The following is a 23,594-nucleotide window of genomic DNA, read 5'->3' as shown; positions in this document are numbered from 1 at the left end:
TAATAACCATTTTCGTGTGAAAATGATTATCCTATTTGAAAAGGTTGAGAACCCATTGCTGTGATATTAAGAAGAGAAAAATTTATAAAATGTGGGGCAGCAAAAAGGAATAAATGCGTTATAAAGATGCAATATTATTATGAAATAAGACTTTTATTTAAACCCGGATAACTTTAATACGTTGTGTTCCAGCCATCAGCATCTTCATTCTATTATTTAATTTTACTTGGTTCCCTAATCTTAGGAAAAGCAACCTGGTTTAGAAACACCACAAAATTGTCACAAAGCATGTGACCTTTCTCCCTCTGACTTCAAAAGACAGATATCAGACTGAACAATCTTATATTTGAAGATCAAATGCAGTAGGTTTGGAGTAAATACCTCGAGTGGCTAAATATATTTACTGATATTGAAGTGATTGGAGGAAATCGCTGTGGCCTAGGAGGAACTAGAGACATGGAGGATGATATGCGCTGAGAGTCCTGTAGAGCTAAGTGGGAGGAAGGCAGCGGCTCCAGCTCCAGCTCCAGCAGGCTTGGGATCTTGCTTTGGTGTTTCTTTCGTTAGGTAAGTATCACAATCCCCCCAAACAGAAAACCCAATATTTACAGCACTTTAGAGAATAGTTGGAAGTGGGTGGGGTAAACAGATTAGTGTATCTTTTTTTTTTTTCAGATTAGTTTACCTTTGGTATTCAGAGTGAACCTGTCTGTCTTATTTGTTTCGGTAAGTACTAGTTACATCTGCAGAGTACACTGCCTTCTGCTCCAGAGATGTCTAAAATGGGAATAACTGTGGGTGGATGTTTGAGTTCAGGAGGGACGTATCCTGCACAAGCTGCCTGAGGGGGAAGCTTGCACAACACCTGTCTCCATTACGTCCAATGCAAGTCTTTGCCACTAGGCTTAATAGCTGCACAACAGACGTAAGGATGGCATCCAGAGAGCCCAGACAAGGCAAGACCTTCCCAAGAGGAGGGAAGTCTCGCTCCTTGGAATCTGAAGAGGGTAGCATTTGCTTTCTTTGAAAATAAAAATGGAAACAGGAAATGCCATTGGGTCACAGTGTGGAGAGAATGGCTCACCAAGTAAACAAGCTACAGTCACAGGCTTGCAGACAGTTCTGCTGCGGCCCTGCAGCTACGACTGGGACATTTGGCCTTTCAAGGAGGAGGTGGTGTTGCCCTGAGACACTTCAGATGGGATGCCAGAGCTGCCCGGTCCAGGTATCTCACCTCCACCTGCTTCAGTAAGCTGGTACCAGAATGCAGTTTGAACAGTGATTCTTGTAGCACATCAGGCATAGGACTATTTGAAACCATTTGAGTCAGACTCCTGTTTTCCCAGGCAATCCTAAGTTAGCCTTCAACACAAAGAACTCCCACTGACTCCAGTTTCTCTTCCTGAAAGCTTTCCAGAAAAAAATCTGCATATTTAGTATATATTCGGTATATATATATATATATATATATATATATATATATATATATCTCTTTGGAAGCTTGTCTGAACATATTTACAATTTCTCACCTTATTGAATCACCACTTCTTGTAAGGTAGAGAATCTCTGAATGTGTTGGTGAAGACAAACGCTTTTCGATAACATGAGAACATGGTAGTTTCTGATGATATTAAATCTTAAATGGCATTGTGAATTTTATCCCTCTCCTCTTTGATTCTAACCTCATCATAAGCTAATCAGAAAACCATTTGGCTTGCTGAAATATACGATATCACAAAGTCTAAATATACAGTCCTCCTTTTAGAATCTTTAGATCCATCACATTGAATATCCTAAAGTTATATGATTCAGGATAAAAGACATCATAAGGAAAATCAGTTTGCGTTTATTAAGCCTTGTGCTTTCTCCAATGAATTAATAAAGAAAAAGACATCCACATATGAAATTACCTCATCAATAAAGTATGTAAGAGCCCATAAACTGTGTCCAGGTGTAGGGTCTACTGTCTTGAGAAAATTGACAAATCTATTTCAAACTAAAGAGTAGAATTCTGATGGTTACTAAACTTTTTCTAAGTACATTTTGAATGGCCTTCGGCTCAACCTAATAATGATTGCTGGCTGAGGAAAGAAATTCTGGTGCCAAAGTTTATTTACGACATCATGTTGGTACAGCAGCATTGTTTTAGCAGAGGTATACCAGGTGTAATTATATTCCTCCAGGAGGTATAGATGAACCTAATTATGCTCCTTTTGAAGAAAGTTCAGGTCAAGCATTATCATTTTTTTCTATGCTCCATGCTTCCAGACCTATAATTTTTTTTTTTTTTTTTGGCGGTACGCGGGTCTCTCACTGTTGCGGCCTCTCCCGTTGCGGAGCACAGGCTCCGGACACACAGGCTAAGCGGCCATGGACCACGGGCCCAGCTGCTGCGCGGCACGTGGGATCCTCCCGGATCAGGGCACGAAGCCCCGTCCCCTGCATCGGCAGGCGGACTCTCAACCACTGCGCCACCAGGGAAGCCCCCAGACCTATAATTTTAATAGCAAGTTTTTCGACGCTCTTCAGCAATACTTGGAGTCCTCACATTTTCCCTGGAAATATAGGGTAGTTGCATTGCCCTGCAGGGATTACTCCTCAGAGGCAGGAGAGATCTAGGCAGACCATAATGATCCAGTAGGCAGCTTTATTTCTATCACTAGTCCCTTTGCCTTGCTTGTTCACAAAAGCTGTGGACACCAAAGGTCACAAAAAGAACATATCTTTTTTTTTTTTTTCCGCAGGAACAACCAAGGTTAAAAATAGTCAGTCTCAGTCTGTGGTGCACAGCTTGGAAGCTACCAATCTTCTCCTGATCCTTTACTATCTCCAGAAAGCTTGAGTAGATCTTATTTCAAACGTTCTTTACAACCAACCTGCTAGCTTTGCTGACTGTTGCATTATTTTTTGTCACCTACCAATGATGGACCCACATTCAGCCTTTGTTTTTGCTTTTAGGCACTCACCTTTAAGTCATGAAATGTTAAGTGACTCTCTTCTCTCTCTGGCCCTGCTGTCGTGACACGACAAGCACATCTACTAGTCCCATCAATCCCTTTTGACAGGCAGCCAGCAGCTGTCATAATCAGGATGTCCTTCCTGTGTTCTTGGTCAGACTCAACCCTTGGTGCAAGAAACACTCAATGCTTTTTGATTTGGGAGAATTACAGAGAATGCATCCAAGCAGACTAGAGTTGCTCTGATCTAGATGTGCGGAGTCCTCCTAACCACCACTTATTTTTCCCTCTAAGAGTCAGTACGATTTGACTGAGACCACACACTTTCTACTGGGACCTTTCCAGGGAATGTCAGAACACGACTTCCCAATGCACTCCACTGAGTGAAGAGAAGAGACGCTAGGGCCCCATTCACCAGGCACCACAGCCAGGTTCAGTAGCAAACATTTGAACAAGTTGGGCTCTTCTCATCTGAAGAGCTATTCAAGCCACAGACACCTCATCAGTGATCTCCCTCCTGCTGCAGGAATGTGTACCTTTGACTCTCCCAGGAGTTTGAAGGGCTGTAAAGGAACAGCTGAAAATGACCACAGACTCCGTGCACAATGAATTGAACATGGCCTATGTTCTTTTGTTGACTTAAAGAGACACTGTCAAGACCTAAAGGTCAAAAATTGGACCAAACATGCACCGGTTTTATCAGATGGAGAAAATCTGATAAAAGCACTAAAGTTCTGGGAAAATAACTACTTTCCTTTTTTTTTTTTTTTTTCTTTTTGTTTGTTTTGTTTTTTGCAAAATTCACTTTTTGTGGGACTCACAGAACTTTTGTTTTGTGCTCCCCAGGGCATAGGAGGCACCCAGCAAAGGCTGGTGTCCACCTCATCAAACTGACATTATGGAATCCTTCCATAAGTTCAAATTATGGCTTTTACCTTAATGCAGACGGGATCATATCAAACATTTGTGTAGCAGCAAAAAAAAGGCAAAGAAAGAAAACAAAAGAAAGAGCTCTGTTTGCCAAGGAGAAGCTGACAAATTTGTGAAGGGGGAAAATTCACTTTCAAGTTTGTGAGTGGGAGTCACAAACAAAAGTGAATCTCTAGAATGGGAAAAAAATGTTGCCTCTTGCATCAAAACATAAAAAAGCGAAAAGACTAACAGCTTGACAGTGTCCCTTTAAGAACGGTGGACGATCAAATTAAGGCAGTCGTGCAAACCATGGCACGTAAATGGTTCCTCGTTCTCGATGGCATGCACCATATCTGTTTCCATGTTAGAAAGTAGGAAGACCCAGGAGAGAGAAAGCAAGGGGCAAACCACTATTTTTTCCATGCAGCTTCTCTTACACATTCACTGCAGTGTGTGGGTTTTCAAAGCTGCACATGTGCCGACGGACACTGTCTGGTGGGCGAGAATTCTGGCTGCCTCTTCCTGAAGATGGAAAAGAAAAAGATACCCAGTGAGTGAGCGGTTAGACACGTATATAGAGATGGCGATCACACCACTTGGGTGGTGCCAGGGCTGGGGTAGGGCCTAGCTTGGCTCCTGAGCCTTTCTCCACGTAACCTGCACCTTCACATCCTGGATCTTCCTTGTGTTGCCCAGCTGTTTCTTACTGCCAGGCCCAATTCTGCAAGTCACATCAGTGGAGTGCATTCTTTCTTTTACCTTGTGGGACCATCTCTTCCCAAGTGGCAGATGCTTTCTCAGCTGTGTGTATGTGTCTATCCCAAGTTGGCTCTTTTCCCTCCACTCTTGACACTCTCCTTTATTCTTGGAGGCAGCGGACTGCACCTAAATCTTCCCACCCACCACCCCTCTTAAAGGATGCTTGTGGGTTTATGTCTTACACTGTGACTTGTAGTGCTAATTTTACTCTATATTATGTTATCATAAAAGAAGTGCTGTCACTTAGCATAAAGTCACATGTATCTCTTGGCCCTCATAAGATGGAATGTATCTTGTGGTGGGAAGAAGGGAAGTGGCAAGAGATTGGGTAAGCCTCCCACCAGGGGAGAATGTCATCTCATTCCCTGGTTGGATGTCTCCTTGTACAGCACAGAGTGTGTGCGTGGTAAGGGGGGAAGAGCCCTGATTGACCTGACCAGGATGATGGGGCGGCCATGTGCAGGTGGCCTTTCCAGCATCTGTTGGAGTGAGGATACGTGGGCTTCGCACAAGTTAAGGACACATGAGTTTCCCACTTTACTAGGTGGTGGGAAAAAGCCATCTTGGTGTCTCTCCACATAAGAGGGCAGCCAATCATAGAAGAGAATTTGAGGAACAAGATGCTAAAGGTGAACCATCAGCAGGTGCTGTGAGTGGTGTGGATAAGGTCACAGTCATGAAGCCCCTATAGGGCTTTCTAGAAACTCACAAATGTTCTGTCAATCATCCTTGGGCCACCTATCCCAAGATCCTGGTGACAATTATCCAGTGCTAATCAGAAGAGGACCACAAGAGCTCCAGGCAAATCAAAGACCTTTGTCAACTCTCCTATCTCTTTTTCCCATCAAAGCAAGCAGAAAAAGGGAAATTCAGAAGAGGGAAGAGGCAGAGATATTTCAGGAGCAGACCATGTCCCTTCCCAGTCCAAGTCTTTCAGGCTGAAGCCTGACATTGTTCTGGGAAGGAGAGATGTGAGTTTGAGGTTTGAAACAAGAATACAGTGGAATATCTTTTTAATACCTGAAAGCAAGGAATCTAGTATGAATGCAGAAGGTGAGAAAAAAGATTTTTCATAGCACAGTTGAAGGTGAAGGAGAAAAAATAAAATGATCAATATGCATATTTCCATCAAGTTTGGACCATTCAATAAACCATTTGAAAGTACATGATCTACCCAGAACAATCTGAAGTCCTCATCCAGAGATAAGAACTTGAAACACCTTGGTATAATTTTATTACTGCTACAGTAATCAATTTACTTAAGAAAATTAGACAAAGAGATGTTTGTTACTGAATGAGGCAAAGTAATATGACATTTAATATGCCCACCTGAAATTACAAAGATCATGAAAACAATGAAAACATTAGTAGTAGATGCCCAGGAATAAAAATATGATGTTTGAATATATAATGAAGTTACTGGTAGAAAAGGGCATTTCACCTGTAAACTAATGTTAAAGCAACTTCATTTCTCATGAAAGAAGGCAGAAAATACACTCAAAGCATGTGGCTTTGCCTTGCTAAACTGCCTGCATCCCCTTGAATCCTCCAATTAATTCTCCTTTAGATAATGTCTCTATGTGGCCTGGTCCAGTGGTGCTGGGAAGTCAGGCCCCTGGCAGGGCTGGCTTCCTGTCCCCGTGACCAATACAGACACACAGTGGGTCTCTCATCAGAAGGGCCCTGTATTCAGGGTTTAGTGCTCTGTGGTTATCCTTTTGATATTCGTAATCATTTTATCACTTAATTTGTGTTTTGTAAGTGATGTTCCATGTGGAAACGAAACATGCACTGGGGGTTTAAATCCTCACCTCAAGCATGATCCTGCCTCTCTGGACAGGTTTTCAGTTTCTTGCTCCTTGCACCCCACCCCCACCCCCCCTTGGGGACCAGAGCCCATCCAGCCTCCCACTACCCACCCCTGCCCAATGATCACTGCCACCCTCCTCCCCTGCCAGGGGACTGTGGGAACGGGTGTGGGAAGATCAGATCAGGATCAGGTACACATGCCCAATAACATCTCAAGGCAGCTGATGGCCGTGGCCAACTCTTCCCTGAACTGGCAGGTCCACTGTGCATTTGGTGAGGAACATGGCAGGGGAGAGCCTCTCGCTCATCCTCCATGCATGTACCTTGCCAGTCCCTGTACTGTTGTTGCGATGCCCTTGAGGGTTGCCGATCTACCATGGGCTGGGGCAGGAGGCACCTGGAAAGGGGAGATGCCTGGTTCAGTTTTTCCGTGGCATCTACCCAGTGACTGGCTGGAGGGGAACCTGGCATCCTGAGCGTGTATGCAGAGTCACTGAGTGGCTAGCTGCTGTGCCTGGCAGGGTCTGTTCTTCCTCGTTAAATATCCCCCGCAAGGGAGTACAGCGTTACATGGCAAATAAGAAACCAAAATGGTCTACAGAGAGACAGTAGAAGAAAGGAAAGGGCTTTATATTTTAGTACCTTTAACATTTTTCCCTCTATGTTTTCAACCAGACGCTATGGGTTTTCATTTTGCACTGGGCCATGCAATTGATACAGCTGGTCCTGTCTGCTGGAATGTATAGATGATGGATGATAAAAACCATGGGGAAATGTCTTGACAGCTTAGAGACTTGTCCTGCTGACATTAGCATAGGTGCACACAGTGTGGCATGAGGGACGGCTCAGCACTTGTGTCTCCTGGGGACTGGGGCAGGAAGCTCTGTGACCTCTGTAGCTCACTTGGAAATACTCTTGCAGTTATGGACAGTTCTGTGGTTGCTTTGGGGGTTTCAACCATATTGACAGCCAAATTTCACATAGTAACTCCAAGCAATCCCAAAGCCACCGTTAACTATTGATTGAAATGGTTGAAACAGTTACAGCATCTCCTTCATGGTTCCATTTCTTTAGTCTCTGACTTTGTGTTGAAGTGAAATGCAAATGACCTGTGCATACAGATGTTACTTTTATGAAAGAAGAGGATTATTAACAGTTACAGGTAAGACCTGAAAAATCTGATTCCAGAGTGGCCATTTTATCGACTGCATTAAAGCTGAGAGAAGGAGCTGGACTTTGGGGTATTTTTAACAACTGTAGAACCATATATTCAACCAACCCCAGAGTCCACAAGCCAGAGTAAAAGCTTGGAGGGAAAATGCAGCATATGTGGGCTTGTCAAATATAAGTCCCAAATCTGTGCTGAATCTTTTGTCAGAAACTGCGGATTTAATGAAACCCCAGAAGTTTAGTTAGAAAGATTCATCTTCAATTTCTTCTGAAAATACAAAGCTTTTTTTTTCTTTTCTTTCTTCTCTTTCCCCCTCCTTCCTTCCTTCCTTCCTTCCTTCCTTCCTCCCTCCCTCCCTTCTTTCCTCCCTCCCTCTCTCTCTCTCTCTCTCTTTCCCTTTCTTTCTTTCTTTCTTTCTTTCTTTCTTTCTTTCTTTCTTTCTTTCTTTCTTTCTTTCTTTCTTATCCCTTCTTGGTGTATGCATACCTTCTCCCATCTATTCCTATTGTCCAAATAACCTTTCTTTGTATAAGAGACTATCTGTCTTTGAGTGTACTTGGTGCCATATGACTTTGCTTTTGCGTGTTATTTGCTTTACAGCTAGTCACCCCTACATTGGTTTCTATGCTAAGAATGATTCTTTATGTGAACTTGAGAAGTTGTTACAGACAAGTTTTACTCCTTATAGTGTAGCAATAAGCTCACACGACAGGGATTCAGGAGACCAGGTACTCTCCAACTGAGTATTTGCCTCTTTCAGACTCAGTTTTTCATCCATAAAGAAGGATTGTTGAAATAGTACATGTAAAAATGCTTCCAAATAGCAAAATGCTATCCCAGCTTAAGACAACTCTATTTGAGGAACAAAGGCACAGACAAAAGACTGATATTTTAAATCTCAGTGTGTATTTAGGTCAGGCTAATTCATAGTATCTCCAACTTCACTTCATTTTACTCATAGATTTTAACCACTTACTTATTCAAGAATTTCAATAACTTCTAGGAGAAAAGTATTTTCTACTAGAAACTAAGAAAATGGTTTTCTGAGAAAACTAAGAAATTAGAAAATAGTTTTCTCTCTTGCAATTTTTTTTTTTTTTGCCAGCAACATTAGAGACATTGAGTGGGTATGTCAGGAGCCGGTAAAACTAGGTAGTCAGGTTAGCTGTCTGTATCTGAAGTTGCATGTCTATGACAGGTTTGGAGGTGAGACTTTTAGCAGAGATAAAATGGTCTATACAATTCCAGATCGTCACCATGGAAATAATGTGGCAGCTGTCCAAAGTAATCATAAAGCTTGACGGCAACGACTCAAGACCATTTTAGCAGAAGATATCTATCTTTTCTCTTGTTATAAATAAATAGGATAATTTGTGCCTCTGATTGCTTTCCAAAGCCAAATGCGTTCTTTCTATTATCTGAGTTTAAATATTAATTTCTCAGCATTCATTCATCAGAGTGGAAAATGGAGCTCTGACTGTATATATAGGCCCGCTGTAAATGGTAATTTTTCCACTCTTCCTTTTAATACATGCACATCTAACATAGTACAGTAAGGCTCTTTATATAAACACACTGCAGTATGAAATATTTCTCTATTTTAAAATCCTTAATTGTAAAGATTTCTAAGTGAGATACTATAGAGAACAATTTAATAAAATTCAATTCAATTACCTCACAGATTTGTCAAATATTAACATTTTGTCTTATTTTCTTTCATTCAGAAAATATTAGGGATATGTTTGAAGCCCTCTGTATATTATTCTTAATACTAATCCTCTCCTTTACAAGAGAAAATTTGGTATATATCATCACTTGGCATATGTTAATACTTTTACATGTGTAGTCATATGTGTTAATAAATAATATGTGGTAGTGTTTAGCATGTTATTAGATTTCATATCCATAACATCACACTATATTTCCATTCAGCAATTTGCCCTTTTGCATAGTATTATGTTAATAGATATAGCTCTAGTTCATTCACTTAAACTAAATTGAATAAATACTACACTATCAATAATATAATCAATTCTCCCACTGATGGCCATTTAGGTTGTTTCCTACGTACTGCTATTTTAAGCAATACTGAAGTAAACATGCTTGGTTATGTCTCTTTGCACACATATGAGAGAGCTTTTCTATGGGGTGGACAAAGAAGCAGAATTGATGGATTGTGGTAAATGCACATTTGTTTTTCTTATGTATTGCCAAATTGTTCTACAAAATGCTTGCAGAATTTACACTGGTATGTGAGAATTCCTACTCTTCTTTCCAATTCAGTTCATTTTTCAGACATCTTTAAAACTAACTATTATGAAAATTATTTTAAATATATAAATATGGAAACAATGCTGAAATGAAACCCCCATCCCTATTATCCAGCTTCAATAATAATCAATATATTTGTGAATGTTATTTCATCTATACCTGCCATTTATTTATTTTAAAGCAAATCTAAAACATTATGTAATTCCATCCATAAAGAATTTAGTATATATTTCTACAATATAGGTACACATTTTTATAATAAAAGGAAAAAATATTATCATACTTAAAATACATTAATAGTGATTCCTTAATATTTGATATTAAATATTTGATATTAAATAGATGATATTTGAATTTCCCTGATTGTCTCATGTATATTTATTTTACTCTTGATTTTCACATCATCCCAATAAGAGCTGCACATTGTATTTTGTTGATGAGTCTTATAAGTCTTTTTAAATCTGTAGATGTTCTCTCCTCCTTTTTGCTTGCTATTTATTTGTTGAAGAAACATCCAGATTATAGATTTTACAGATTGAGTCCCTGTAGTGTCATTTAACATGTTTCTCTGTTACTTATGTTTCCTATGATTTGATAGTTAGATCTGAAGTCTTGATCAGCTTCATGATTAATTGTATGGGGAGAATAGTTTGTTGGAGGCAGAGTTTTCTTTCTGTTATACCACACAGAGAAGCACATAAATTGTGTTTTCTATTAGTCATATTAAGATTGATCAGTGGGTTCAGATGTTGTCAGCCTGACGTACACATTGTAAAACTCCCCATCAATCTTTCATCTCATGGTTTTAGCAGTAATTGATGACATTATATAGATCAATTATTTTATTACAAAACTAATAAATGATGTTATCATTCCATCATCCCTTCTGTATTTGTTGACTAGATTTCTTTTTAAAAGAAGAACTTATTCTTATCAGCTATTTAATTCCTCTGAGATAAAGTTCAAACAGAAAACACAAGCCAAATGGATGAGTCTTTTCTTTGTCAATGCTCAGAATGGTGATTCAGTTTTCTAACATCTAGCAACAGTGATCAGTGTATCACCTGTGGGTCTGTTTCTATTGTCTGTTTCCCTTGTTTTTTTTTTTTTTGTTGTTGTTGTTATATGGTTCTAACTCTTCCATGCCTAAACACATTTTATATCAGATAAGACATTATAAATATATAAAATAAGATTCTGTAGAGGTTCTAGAGGTTCTAGGCTGTCTCTACCAGAGTTACTTCACCACTTTTTCTGCTAAGTAGAATGGGAAAGATCAACTCAATCCAGTCAGAAACTGAGCTGAGCAAAGTTGTTTTGCAGTTTGTATAGGAGTCAGTCTACTGTAGGGTATATCGCTTCAAGACTTTTAACAGAGCATCTGGCTGTGCACTAGTACAGCTCACTTGGTGGGTCTTTATCTCCTCAGCATTGAGAGACTGTGGGATATTCTAGTTGGCTTTTCGAAGATTTTTAGTTTAGATTTTTGGTCCCCCACTACACACAACTTCAGAATTAGGCACGTGTCTTAACAGGGAACCTGAATCAGGTGTTTGAGAATTTTGAGTCTCCAATCTTGTCAATGAAGATTCAGGTGATTGTTAGAAGTGTTTTCTAGCCTGTCTCCTCAGCATTGAAAGGCTCCATGAAAATAGACTCTCCATGTCAGAGGTGTTTGGTTTATCTTTTAACCTTTCTGATCCAGCCAACTGCAAACATCAGCAGATGTTTTGAGGGAGAAGCTGGACATGTATTGAAGCCTCTCATGCCTTTTATCACTTCAGCCTCCAGTGACTACAAGATCTCTTCTGTCTTCTCTCCTCCCTCCACTGACACTCTGCTTGGGCCAAGTCTGGATAGTCGTCCTTTTGCCAGAGCCTGGAGTTGGCAGATGCCTCCAGGGAAAAGCATCTGCAGATCATCTGCTCACTTCTCAGTTCTCCTGTTTCTGGTATTTTAGTTCTCACTAATCCCTGTCACTTCAGCAGCCCCCTGATGCTGAAAAAAAGATAGCTTTTGTCTTTCATACCTGTTTTCTAAACCTAAAGTATTCTTATTCTTCACAACATTTTGCACATATTTCCTTCAGGAATTCTAAAATGTTTATCAAGTTCTTGACCACACTGCAATGTACATTATATCTTTGCCCCTCTCCTGTGATCCTTTTCACTTCTTATTATATAAGTTAATTCTTATCTTCAACAGTAGGCAAGTCATAGTCTCTGGAGGGCAGGATCCATGGCTGATTTACCATTGTGTGCTAGTTTATCCCCCTTTTACCTACCCCAATTCTTGGAAATAAAAGAAAAACGTGATTTCTCATGCAAACTGATTACTTTTAAGAGTGAAGGAAGTGTTCTTAAAAATTATGTCATGACAAAAGGCATAAGCTGGGACTTTCCTGGGCATACAAAGAGACATGTGGTCATCTATTTACAGTAAATGTTGAACAAGTGATTGAATAAACAAAACAGAATGCAGAAATATTCCTAATATGAAAATAATACAGAAATAGCCCTGAGCTTCTTTATCACTTTGGTAATTGCAGGAATATCAAAAGCACTTATTATTTTTGTTACTAATTCCTAAATTAATTATCATACTCAATATTGACTGTCATAAAATCTCCAGCAAAATTTACATTAAAAAAATAAAACAGTAAAAATAATGTGTATAGGTATTTGTGTGTGCAAAAACTGGACTATACATAAATCCGTTAATGGTGGTTTTTCTCTGTGTATTGGTAGAATTGTAGATAATTTTTATTAGCTGTTTTGTGTTTTCCTATTTTTTCCAAATTCCCGACAATTAATATTTATCATTTTTTAAATATGAAAAATAAGCAGTAACTGTTATTACAAAAAGAAATTTATAATATATAATTCAGAAGTAAAATTCCCTCTTCTTTTAGCTTTACCCCAATAAACTAAGGTATTATATGGGAGTTGTGAATATATTTTTTTTTGCTGAAAAAATATTAAAGTAAAAATTCTAAATATATATTAAAATATATGAGGAGCTACTAAGGAGAAATATCAAATATAAATTACAGAATTTGGGAAATTATACTAATATTTTGTATGTACTGAAGTCTTAATTCAAAATTTTGTAGTAAATTTAGTCTTTATACTGTAAATAAACATTTTACTGTATGTATATTTTCAATGTTCATTCTCACATATAAGCATCTTTATTAATGAAAAAGTAAAAGCTCAAAATTAGAAAAACGAAATACAGCTTAAGTTACATAAAAGGAAAAATAGAAATACCCTGCTATGTTTCCAGATAAACTTTAGGTGCCAAACTGCCAAAGTAAGTCTTTTTATTATTTTGTTCTGATTTATCACAGGGGGAGAGAAAGAGATGATGAAAACAACTTGCCAAAAACTAAAGTCTTCACCTCAGGATGTTTTGAAAAAAGATTTAAAGTGGCCGATGAAGCTGAACATTGGGAAGCATTTTTTACTACATCTCCAGCCTGCTGTGGAAATGCCGGGCACCAGTAAACAATATGTATTAAGGATGATTCTGTATTTATTTATTTTGTGTTATGCGGGCCTCTCACTGTTGTGGCCTCTCCCGTTGCGGAGTACAGGCTCCGGAGGCGCAGGGTTAGCGGCCATGGCTCACGGGCCTAGCCGCTCTGCAGCATGTGGGATCCTCCCAGACTGGGGCACGAACCCGTGTCCCCTGCATTGGCAGGCAGACTCTCAACCACTGTGCCACCAGGGAAGCCCAAGGATGATTCTGTTTTTATGTATCCTTGTCAAATATATTCTATGATGAAATAAAATCTGGAAAATGGATTTCTTATTGACCTATAATCATGAAGGTATATAAATTAAAATATTTAAAATTTTTTAAAAAGAAATTATTCCTTTGGTAAGAAGCTTAAAATTCATGATAACAAAAAAGGACTTAGATCACTTGAGAACTTTGTGAGGCTTTTAATATTCTTGGCTAAAACACTAATATTATATATATGTTTTCACTAAACTTTATTTTATGCCACCACTTCTGTTTAAACAGAGGCATTAATATCCCCATGTCACCACCCAGCAAACCTGAAAAGAAACTGATAGGCAATTATCATAGAATTTCTTTCACAGTGTTAGAAGTACAGTCACCATAGCCCTAAAAGAAATCTTGGTCATATCATAACCTATTGAGAAAGAGGAAGGGGAGATATTAAAACTGGTATAAGAGGAATTCTGTGTCCAGCTAAGATGTAATTCCTTGGGGTAAACCAGCTCTCTCACTGAGAACAACTAGAAAAAAACAGACAAAATATTTTTAAAAACCATTTAAAGACATTGGGATGCTGTCATGGCAGCCAGAATCCAAGGGACCAATAAGTCAGAAAGAAGAGAACTTCAGAGAGGTAAGCAGATAATCTTCAAGCTATTTTTCTCATTGGGACATTTGATGACTCTTGATACAGAAGAGCAGATTGAGAGTCCAGGCAGAGGGTCTTAAGTAAGAGGTAAAGAAGCAAGAAAAACAAATATTTACAGGGCTACAGACACAAAAATTTGAGTTCAAGTCTTCCAACATAGCCAGGACTTGAGAAGCCAAAACCCTGAAGAGAAGGAGGTCAAGAAAAGTGAGACCTACACTTGGTGGGTTTCCTTTAGAAATTTTTGCAAACTTTAGGCTGCACAAAGCACAGGATACAAAGCTAAGCAGAAAGCTGCTGAAAATCAGTGCAGTTTTAGGTAGTCTCATAGCACTGAGGAATCAAAATAGGAGTTAAATACATTTCAAGAATGAAGAAATGAAGTAAACGGTGAGGACTCAGGTTCTTAAAATTCCTGATCTCAAGATCATTATCATCAGGAAAATGTAAATTAAAACTATAATTAAATACTACTACACACCCATTAGAATGGCTATCATGTAAAAGACCATCAACACAAAATGTATCTCATACATTCTTGGTAGGAGTGTAAAATGACAAAATCACTGTGGAAATCTCTTTGGCAGTTTCTAATAAGTTAAACATACACCTGCCTTATCATCCAGTAATTCCACTGCTAGACATATACCCACAGAAATGAAAATTTATGTCCATAAAGATGTACGTGTATGTTGATTGTAGCTTTATTTGTAATATCGAGAGCTGGAAATTGCCCAAATGTCCATCAATGAAATAGATTAAATAAATTTTAGTATATTCATACAAGGTAACACTACTCAGAAATTAAAGAGAATAAACTATTGATACATGCGGGAGCATGGATGAGTCTCATACTGTGTGAAAGGATGGCTCATAATGTATATACAGTGAAACTATTTTAAAATGGGGAGATCAGGAGATCATATGTAAACAATTAGTTTTAACTCTTCCCAGTGATTAATTGATAGTGGTAGTATTAATTGTTAGACATTCTATGGCTACTGTGGAATAACATAAACATCTACTTATGATATATTCTGACTCTATCATCTATTTCCTTGGGAACTAGGATTCTTATTATGGCATAAATATAATATATATGCAGTACATGATAATACATGAGCTGTCCATGAATTTCTGGGTCAGAAAAGCTGAGAACAGATATAGTAGGGAGTCTATGGAACACTTATTTTTAGCTACTTCTTAAGACCTACGAACTATACTATTCACTGGTAGAATATGGTAAATAGAATGCGAGTATTGTCATCTCCACTGTTAGAGATAAAGCAACTGAAGTCTGTAGAAAGGTAAATGTGAGAAACATAGTGTGATCGTATGGACCACACAGAGTGCACATTCCTAAGGAAGCATCTTCCCAGGGACGGATGAGGATCTGGTTCTCAGACTTGCAGTCATTCTTCCCAACACTCACCACCCAGGTAAATATCATAGCACAACTTATTTTGTCTGCCCAATAAGGATAATATATCATCCAGGGTGAGACTTATATTAAACAAGCTCATATAGTGAGGTTGCTATATAACAGAATTTCATTTTCATTTGCAGTAGGAAATAAGGTACAGGATTTAGAATACCAAAATGTATATAAATAGGGGAAGCCAATAATTAATAGTTACTTGCTCACGGGGAATCAGAAAAAGGGGTGGAGTGTGGCAAATAAATTAAGCCAATATAGCATACTTCATCCTTTTAGTCTTAGGGATCACCTTGTCATTTGTACCTAAATTTTCAGAGCCCGTGACTCAACATCCTCTTCACTCATCTCAGCATCAGAGAGGTCTATGGCCATTTCCAATGTTTGTTTGCTTTTCTCTGCTTTTGTGTCTGCTCAGTCTCCCTCTCTTATAAATCAACCACATTTTAGATGTGATACTCCATTTAATCTGGTAATAGTTCATATATTATAGGCTTTGGAGGTAAACTACCCTGAGGTGACTGCACATCTCTATTTACTCTGAATTTTGTGAGCAATCTTACTTTTACTTTTCTTTTTACCTTTTAAGCATTTCTTTCTTTTCACTCTCTTCTTCCCCAGTTGTCAGAGCCCTAGGTCAAGCCACTCTAATCTCCCACCTGGACCCTGCTACAGCCTCCTCCCAGAGTGTCCCACCTCCCATCTTGCTCTCCTGTGTCCTCCACACTGAGGGTGGAGTATTAGCTCTAAAACACGTTTCTCACTAGTCACAGTGCACCCCTGCTTTGTGACTGTGGTGACTTCCATTGTTCAGAGGATGAGATCCAGGCTTTTGAGGTCTGTAAGGAGGCCCTGCGTGATCTGGTCTTAGCCCGCCCTCCCTGTCTACTTATCACACTTTCCTTTATTCTCACTTCCAGGCATCCTGGAATTGCCTCCTGTCCTTCAGTCATCAGTGGGTTTTTCTGCTCAGAGCCTTTACACTGTGATTGTTTGACTGGTCTACCCCGTTAGCTCCCTTCCTTTCCTAGCTAACTCCTTTTCTCCTTCAGAAGGCAGTCTAAATAATTCTTAGTCCTGGGAACATTTCCAGCCTCCACACACTGGGACTGGTTAGGTCCTCTTAATAATACTCCTGTAACACCTTGTACTTATCCTTACAAACATTCACTACGCTTGTAATTACATGTTCAATGTTTGGTCTCCTGGCTAGAATCCCATTTTCCACAAAGGCAGGGGCTGGATCTGTTTTGTTCACCACCGTATTCCCTGCCCGTGTCTCAATGGCCAGCACATGTAGGTGCTTGAACCAATTAGTCATCAGTGCTTCTCTTCCCAATGTAAAAAGGGGTGCATCAGGCCTTGAGCTCATTCTAACCATCAGAGCAAAAGAGATTTTATACTAGGATCGGCCTTAAAATAACTTGATTTTAAACAGTTGGAGCTAAACAAAACCTTACTAAAATTGCTTGCGATTCTATCTCTTACAATAAGACACTGACAGAATCAGTGGCTAAAGTCACAGAGCTGCCTGGTGACGGATCTACAGCCATCCTTCCTACCCCCTCCCCACTCCCCTAGCTGCCCCATTATCGTAACTTCTTTTTTCTTTTTAGATGTTGGGGGTAGGAGTTTAATAATTAATTTATTTTATTTTTGGCTGTGTTGGGTCTTCGTTTCTGTGCGAGGGCTTTCTCTAGTTGTGGCAAGCGGGGGCCACTCTTCATTGCGGTGCGCGGGCTTCTCACTGTCACGGCCTCTCTTGTTGTGGAGCACAGGCTCCAGATGTGCAGGCTCAGTAGTTGTGGTTCACGGGCCTAGTTGCTCCGCGGCATGTGGGATCCTCCCAGACCAGGGCTCGAACCCGTGTCCCCTGCATTTGTAGGCAGATTCTCAACTACTGCACCACCAGGGAAGCCCCTATTGTAACTTCTTTTATTCTACTTTGATCATGTAAGTCTTCATTCTTTTTTCTTTGTTAACACTTTTCCTACTCCCCCATCCCACATCCACCTAAGCCAAATAACATAAGCAGTGCAAAGTTTAACCAAGTGGAAAATGACATTACTTTCCACAGTGTTTGAGAGCATTTACTAGAAACAACCTAACTGTATGTATTTTTAGAACTGAAAAATCAGGGAAAGGAAAGTATTTTCTATCATTATTGATTTCTCCTAAGCAGTTGTTTTTCAATATCTTTAGCAGCATCACCAGGGACTTTGCCTAATTTGGTTAGCAGCAGAGTCCTCATTCATCTGGAAGGTAATCTGCATAGAGGGTATTGTTAAGTTGCCTTCAGTTATAGGAGATTTCCCTTACCCTTTTGAAATAAAATAAAACTATAGACACATTTTTGGGTTAACTGAATTAAATATTTGCTGATTTTCCTCTTCTATTCTATTGACCAATGTTAACAATAAGTACTATGTTATTGTTGGCCTGTAATTTATGCTGTATTTTAATTCATTCAGAAGACAATGTCCTAACAATCCATATTTCTTCAAAAACAAAACACTTTTTTCCCTCCTCTTTGTTCATCTTGAGGCGACTTAGAAGTATTTTACAGCCAGGATTCTCTAGAAAGTAGCAAAGACAAGGCTCAGTTTTTAAATGTGTTTGACTCTACACCTCACACCTTCATAACAAACGCCATCTCAGCGTGATGCATTTTCTCGCCCTTCCGTTGGTATATCTGCTGGAGTTTGTAGCAGTCACTAACATTTTTCAGAGATAAGTGATCACTTAGCTGGCTGGTTACCAACTACAGGTTTTGAAGTTTCTTTGCATCAACCTTTCTAAATATAAAATGCTGGTGATTAGAAGTTACTTATTCAGATGCCAAAGAAGAAAGGATGGGTGGTAGCTGGAGATGGAATCACTCTGGTGGAGACACTTGCAGGGCTTCTGCTCACGTCACAGTCATACCCCTTTTCTGCGAACTGCCTCCCTGATCTTACCCATGGAGGACGGGAGTGATGGGCCCCTGGAAGATAATTTTATACTCTGTGACTTCACATCATCTTTGTCCATCATCTCCTTGACCTGGGATAGACACCTGAGTCAGGCTGAAGTAATCAGTGTCTGTCTGTGTTATGTAGAACCACGTGGGTTGAGGGAATTGAAGCTGGCTCTTTGGTAACTGGACTGATAACATGTAAACTCAGGAGCACTGGGATGGTTGTCCTTGGACTGACCATGAGGGCCCAAGAAATGGAGAAAGCAGATGTATCAGGAGAAGGAGGAGGTGTGCAGGAAACCAGGAGATGACATAGATGCCTGGAACCTTTTTCCTCAGAAGCCTGGTCCCCCTTGTGGCCCAGAAACGTTCCAAATCTTGTTACTATAAGATATCTGAAATTATTCCTTATATTTTTTCTATTAAATATCCCACCGCCTTTTGCTTAGGCTAGCTTCATCTGGCTTTTATAATTTGCAGTGAAAGAGTTCTAATTAATGAGCCTATAGGCACCGTTCTCATGATATGAAGCTTCCGAATCCACTGGTACTTTCTTCTCTTTCTTCATTGTGCAGGCTGCTAATATTTTTGCTCTTGAACCTGCTTTACGACTGTGCTGCTCACATGCAACACGTTCCCTTTTGAGTAGGTAGCACTTTACACTGGACTCTAAGGCTAACAGATGGCATGCAAACGATCTCATCTTGCTTTAGCTGTGGCCAAGTATGGACAGGCTGCCAAGTCATGTCAAACAGGGTGTGCTCCTTCTCACACCTCTCACACTGAGTAACACCAGCGCACCTGGGCTTTCCGCAGACACACAGCTGCGCCATTCTACATAGCGTGGATATCACAAGTTGAGAGTAAAGATGCGTATACCCAGTTTTTACAACTGTCATTACATGAAGGTGTAATGCAAGTTTTATGCTAGTATATGAACGTTCATACCTCCTCCCCTATTTTCATAATTTTAATGCCACTAGCTAACAGCTAGTGAAATTTTACTACACGCTAGGCACTGCGCTATACTCTATAAATTTTCCCATTTACTTACACAAAGGGAAAATAAGTATGCTTAGGCTAGCTTAGGTTGGCTTCTATAACTTGAAGCCAGAGAGTTTTAATTAACGAACGTATAAGCTTTGTTCTTATGATCTAAGGACATCCATGGTCATGTTTAGCCTGCAGGCCTCCAGTGTCTCCTCTGATAGTTTCTTTCATCTAACAGGTGACTGTTACATACAGTAGGACCAGGATAAAAAGAGCGTAGATCAGGACCTTGCAAAAATAACAAACCCAGACTCAATAAACTTCTGACTCTAAATTTACCCACCCACCTGAATCACCATATTATACCATTTTCTATTATTTCACTCACTGGATTTTATTGTAATGATGTGTTATACCAATAAACTATGACCTTCCTAAGGGCAGACTCCATGTCTTATTCATTTTATTGAATACATGAATGAATGAATACATTATTGAGGTAACAGACATAAAGGTGATGAAAATTATATTTTAGTTAAAGTGATAAAAACAAATGATTTTATCCAGAAAACAATGATTTTAGTCCCAATTCTTCCTCTTATAAAAATGGCCTTGAACTTTCCAAGCCTTAGTTTCTTTATTTACACAATGGTGTTATGTGTACCTACTTTGGGTCATTATGGATATTCATCTGGAATATTTTTGAATTCAGTTCAGAAGCTACACATTATAAATATAGGAGAATAAAACATTAAGTATGAGAACTTGAATATGTATGTCATGCAAGTTCATTTGAATTTGAAAGAAATATAAAAGGTGGCCTATATTCAAAAGGAATATGTTCTCTTTGAAGCTGTAGCAAAATCTGTGCCCCATGGTCTCAGTGTAGAACTTGAAAACATAAAATATGAGTATTAAAAGTAGCTATCTCTGTGTCATTTGTAGAATGAGTATATTATTCACAGGAGGGAAAAAATCAAGGAAACAATGGTGACTGCAAATTTGTGTCCCCACCTCCCTATCCTCATGTCATTCATCTCTCCCCCTGTACTTAAGTCCATGCCCTCTGAAGGTGGTCTCTCACCACGGCAAACCCTCAACACACAACTTATTTACTTATCTGTTTTCATTCTAAATTATGGCTAATGTGCTTTTAGGTCATCGTGTTACATATTTCAGAGAGTTAAGGCATTTCATCTTGCTTTTTTCAGGGGGCATAAGGCTTTACCCCAAATAAAATACCCTCACATTGGCAGGCTCAGGCATTATGACTGGCTGTCAGGAAGAGAGTCAAGGATTTGGATTTCTAGCCCCTTCCAATCACAGCTGAATGAAGGTAACTGTTTCATTCTCAACTGAGTCTGGCTCTGAATACACAACACCCTTCTTCTACAAACAACCTGTACTTAGGAGCTGTAACTCCTCCAACTCCACCCATAATGCCAGGACAGCATACCTTACTTTCCAGCTTTCGCTCATTTGTCTCATTTCAAATCTTACAATCAATGTTTGTAAGCCCAGAGATCTTAAAAAATCAGTAGTAAGAGTTGTATTTTAGGATTTTACTTAAAATTCATCTAAGTTTCTAGCTTAATTTTTCCATCTTTTTTTTTAATGACAAGCAACACACATGTAGTAAAGTGAGAACCAGCATCAACCACAACCAACATATTCTTCAAAATTGGTGCTTCATTATGACACTTGTCAATTGATGTCCAATGGCTCTATTGCAATGGCACAGCTCTGGGTCAGACTGCCCAGCATAACCCGTATGATCTCTAGTTTATATTTTCAATTTCTCTCAGCTCCTTTCTCAGATACTATGAACAAGCTTAAATTTCTCCTCTATTATACCACTTCTCTCTCTTTCCTTGGCTTCCTTAGACACTGTCTAAACTTCTTAATTCTTTTAATGACAAACTCCTCAATTTACAGCTATAAAAATTCTACTCACATCACACCACTGAAACGACTCAAGGATAACCATAGAGTCTCCATCCTTGGGGATCCCAAGGATCCCAAGTTCTTTCTTCTTGAAACAGTCTGTTATAGACTGAATGGTTGTGTCCCCTGAAATCCATATGTTGACATCTTAACTCCCCAACATGATGGTATTAGGAGGTGGGGCCTTTGGGAGGTATTTAGGGTTAGATGAAGTCATGAGAATGGGATCCTCATTATTACTCTTATAAGAAGAGACACCACACAGCTCACTGTCCCTCCTCTCCCCTTCTCTCTCCCTTTCTGCCCCCATGCTTGTACAGAAAATTGGTTATGCGAACACACAGCTAGAAGGCAGCTGTCTGCAACCCAATGGGAGAGGTCTTACCAGGACTCAACCATGCTGGCACCCTGATCTTGGACTTCCAGCCTCCAGAACTGTGAGAAGATAAATGTCTGTCTTTTAAGCCCCCAGTCTGTGGGATGTTACTATGGCAACAGAGCTGACTGAACGAGTCTCCTTTGTTTCCTTGATACTGTGATCCCTCTGTTTCTGCCCTCTTTTATTCTGTGTTGTTTATTGCTTTCAGGTTTTCCTTATTTATCTTATTTCTTAAATGTAAATGTTCCCTAATGTTCTTCCTCCTACTTTCTTCTTTTCCCATGTCTTAATCACTCTTCTGGCCACTGTAAACATTCTGACAATTAAGCCTCAAATCTAGAGCTCTGGCTCAGACCTTTCTCTTAAGCTTCTGACTTAATTTTTCAATACTTTAGGGATGCCTCTGTTTGAATGCCTTTACTGGATTTTCAGTTGATAAGTCTGAAACCCAACTTATCAACATTTCCCCAGTCCTATTCTGACAGGAGAATACAGGAGTATTCCCTATCAGTTTTTATGGTAGTTGTATTTTTCCAGTTACCCAGGCTCAAATCATGAGAGTTGTATTCTATTGTTCATTTCTTTCTTCCCCCCCAAAATCAATATTCCAGTTCTAATGAATCAAGCTCAGAAAATGTTTTCCTATGCATGCCTGGGATTTGACTTTTATTTCACTGCTCAAGTTTAAGCCTTTTATTTTCAACCTGTCATTTGGATTTTTGTAGCACTCTATTAACTAGTCTGTCTATAGTCAGTCTCTTCCCATAAAGGTTACACATGATCATAAAACTTCACAAAAGTCATTAATCCAACTTTTGGTTTATATGAAAAGTATCCAAATTTCTTCTTAGAACATTGATCATTATCTATAATCTGTCCTCTTTCTGCATTTAAAATTTACCCACCACTACACCTCTCCATGTACTTCACTCATAAGAGATTCCATGTTTCAGCCCAAAAGTTCATTAACAATTCTGAATCTTCATTTATGTTATTTTCTACATGTGAAATGGTCTCGCCATAGCACAGTTTCTCCTGTTGAAAAACATAAGGTTAAGTTTAAATGCCACTTTTATAATTTTATTAACAAGTCTTTCCCCATCCTTCAACAGATACCACTCCATTTAGATGGATTGAATCTCTTTCTTCCATGGACACATAAAATGCTATATTGCTCCTCTATTATGGCAGTTAACCCAGTATATTTAGTTCCATTTTTGAGTGTCTCTCTTACTATTTTGCAAGATTGGTGCATTCTGTGACTACCTCTTATATCTTTTTTATCCTAAATATTATCTAGCACCATATCAAGTATGTACGTGCTTTTACAAAGCATATGTTACAGTTGAAACAATCATTGATTAAAGAAGTGAATGAATAAACAGTAGACGCACCATAAATGTTATTCTCAGGAGTGAAATTCTATGACAAGTACTTAATAAAATCTTCTGATATTTACTATAAAATCAAGGGAAGAATTACAATAACTTTTAAAGCCTTTTATTGTATGATTAAAGGAAAAGTAATTTCAAAATGACAGATTTTCTCATTTATAAGCTAGAAGAATGAATGAATTCTTTGTATGAAAGAGAACATGTTACCTCTATTTGATTAT

General features: G+C 39.0%; 1 protein-coding gene across 2 annotated transcripts in view; it reads right to left on the bottom strand.

Moving 5' to 3' along the window:
- The window catches only part of GRM1 (glutamate metabotropic receptor 1), a gene marked incomplete at both ends in the record, with an annotated part of 365,662 nt that overhangs the window by 4,050 nt on the left and 338,018 nt on the right, over positions 1–23,594 (bottom strand). Inside the window, one exon of one of the 2 annotated variants that reach the window (XM_081250955.1) lies at positions 4,331–4,391. The exons of the other annotated variant lie outside the window; for it this stretch is intronic. Within the exon in view, the coding sequence (XP_081107081.1) occupies positions 4,331–4,391 (61 nt within the window). Of the gene's footprint in view, positions 1–4,330; positions 4,392–23,594 lie in introns of those variants that run through there. 2 annotated transcript variants of the gene reach the window in all.

Source organism: Mesoplodon bidens (genome assembly GCF_964165515.1).
Source record: "Mesoplodon bidens genome assembly, chromosome: 12".
Lineage (NCBI taxonomy): Eukaryota > Metazoa > Chordata > Mammalia > Artiodactyla > Ziphiidae > Mesoplodon > Mesoplodon bidens.
Note: the sequence above shows the minus strand (reverse complement) of the source record. Positions and strands in the feature narration are given on the sequence as shown.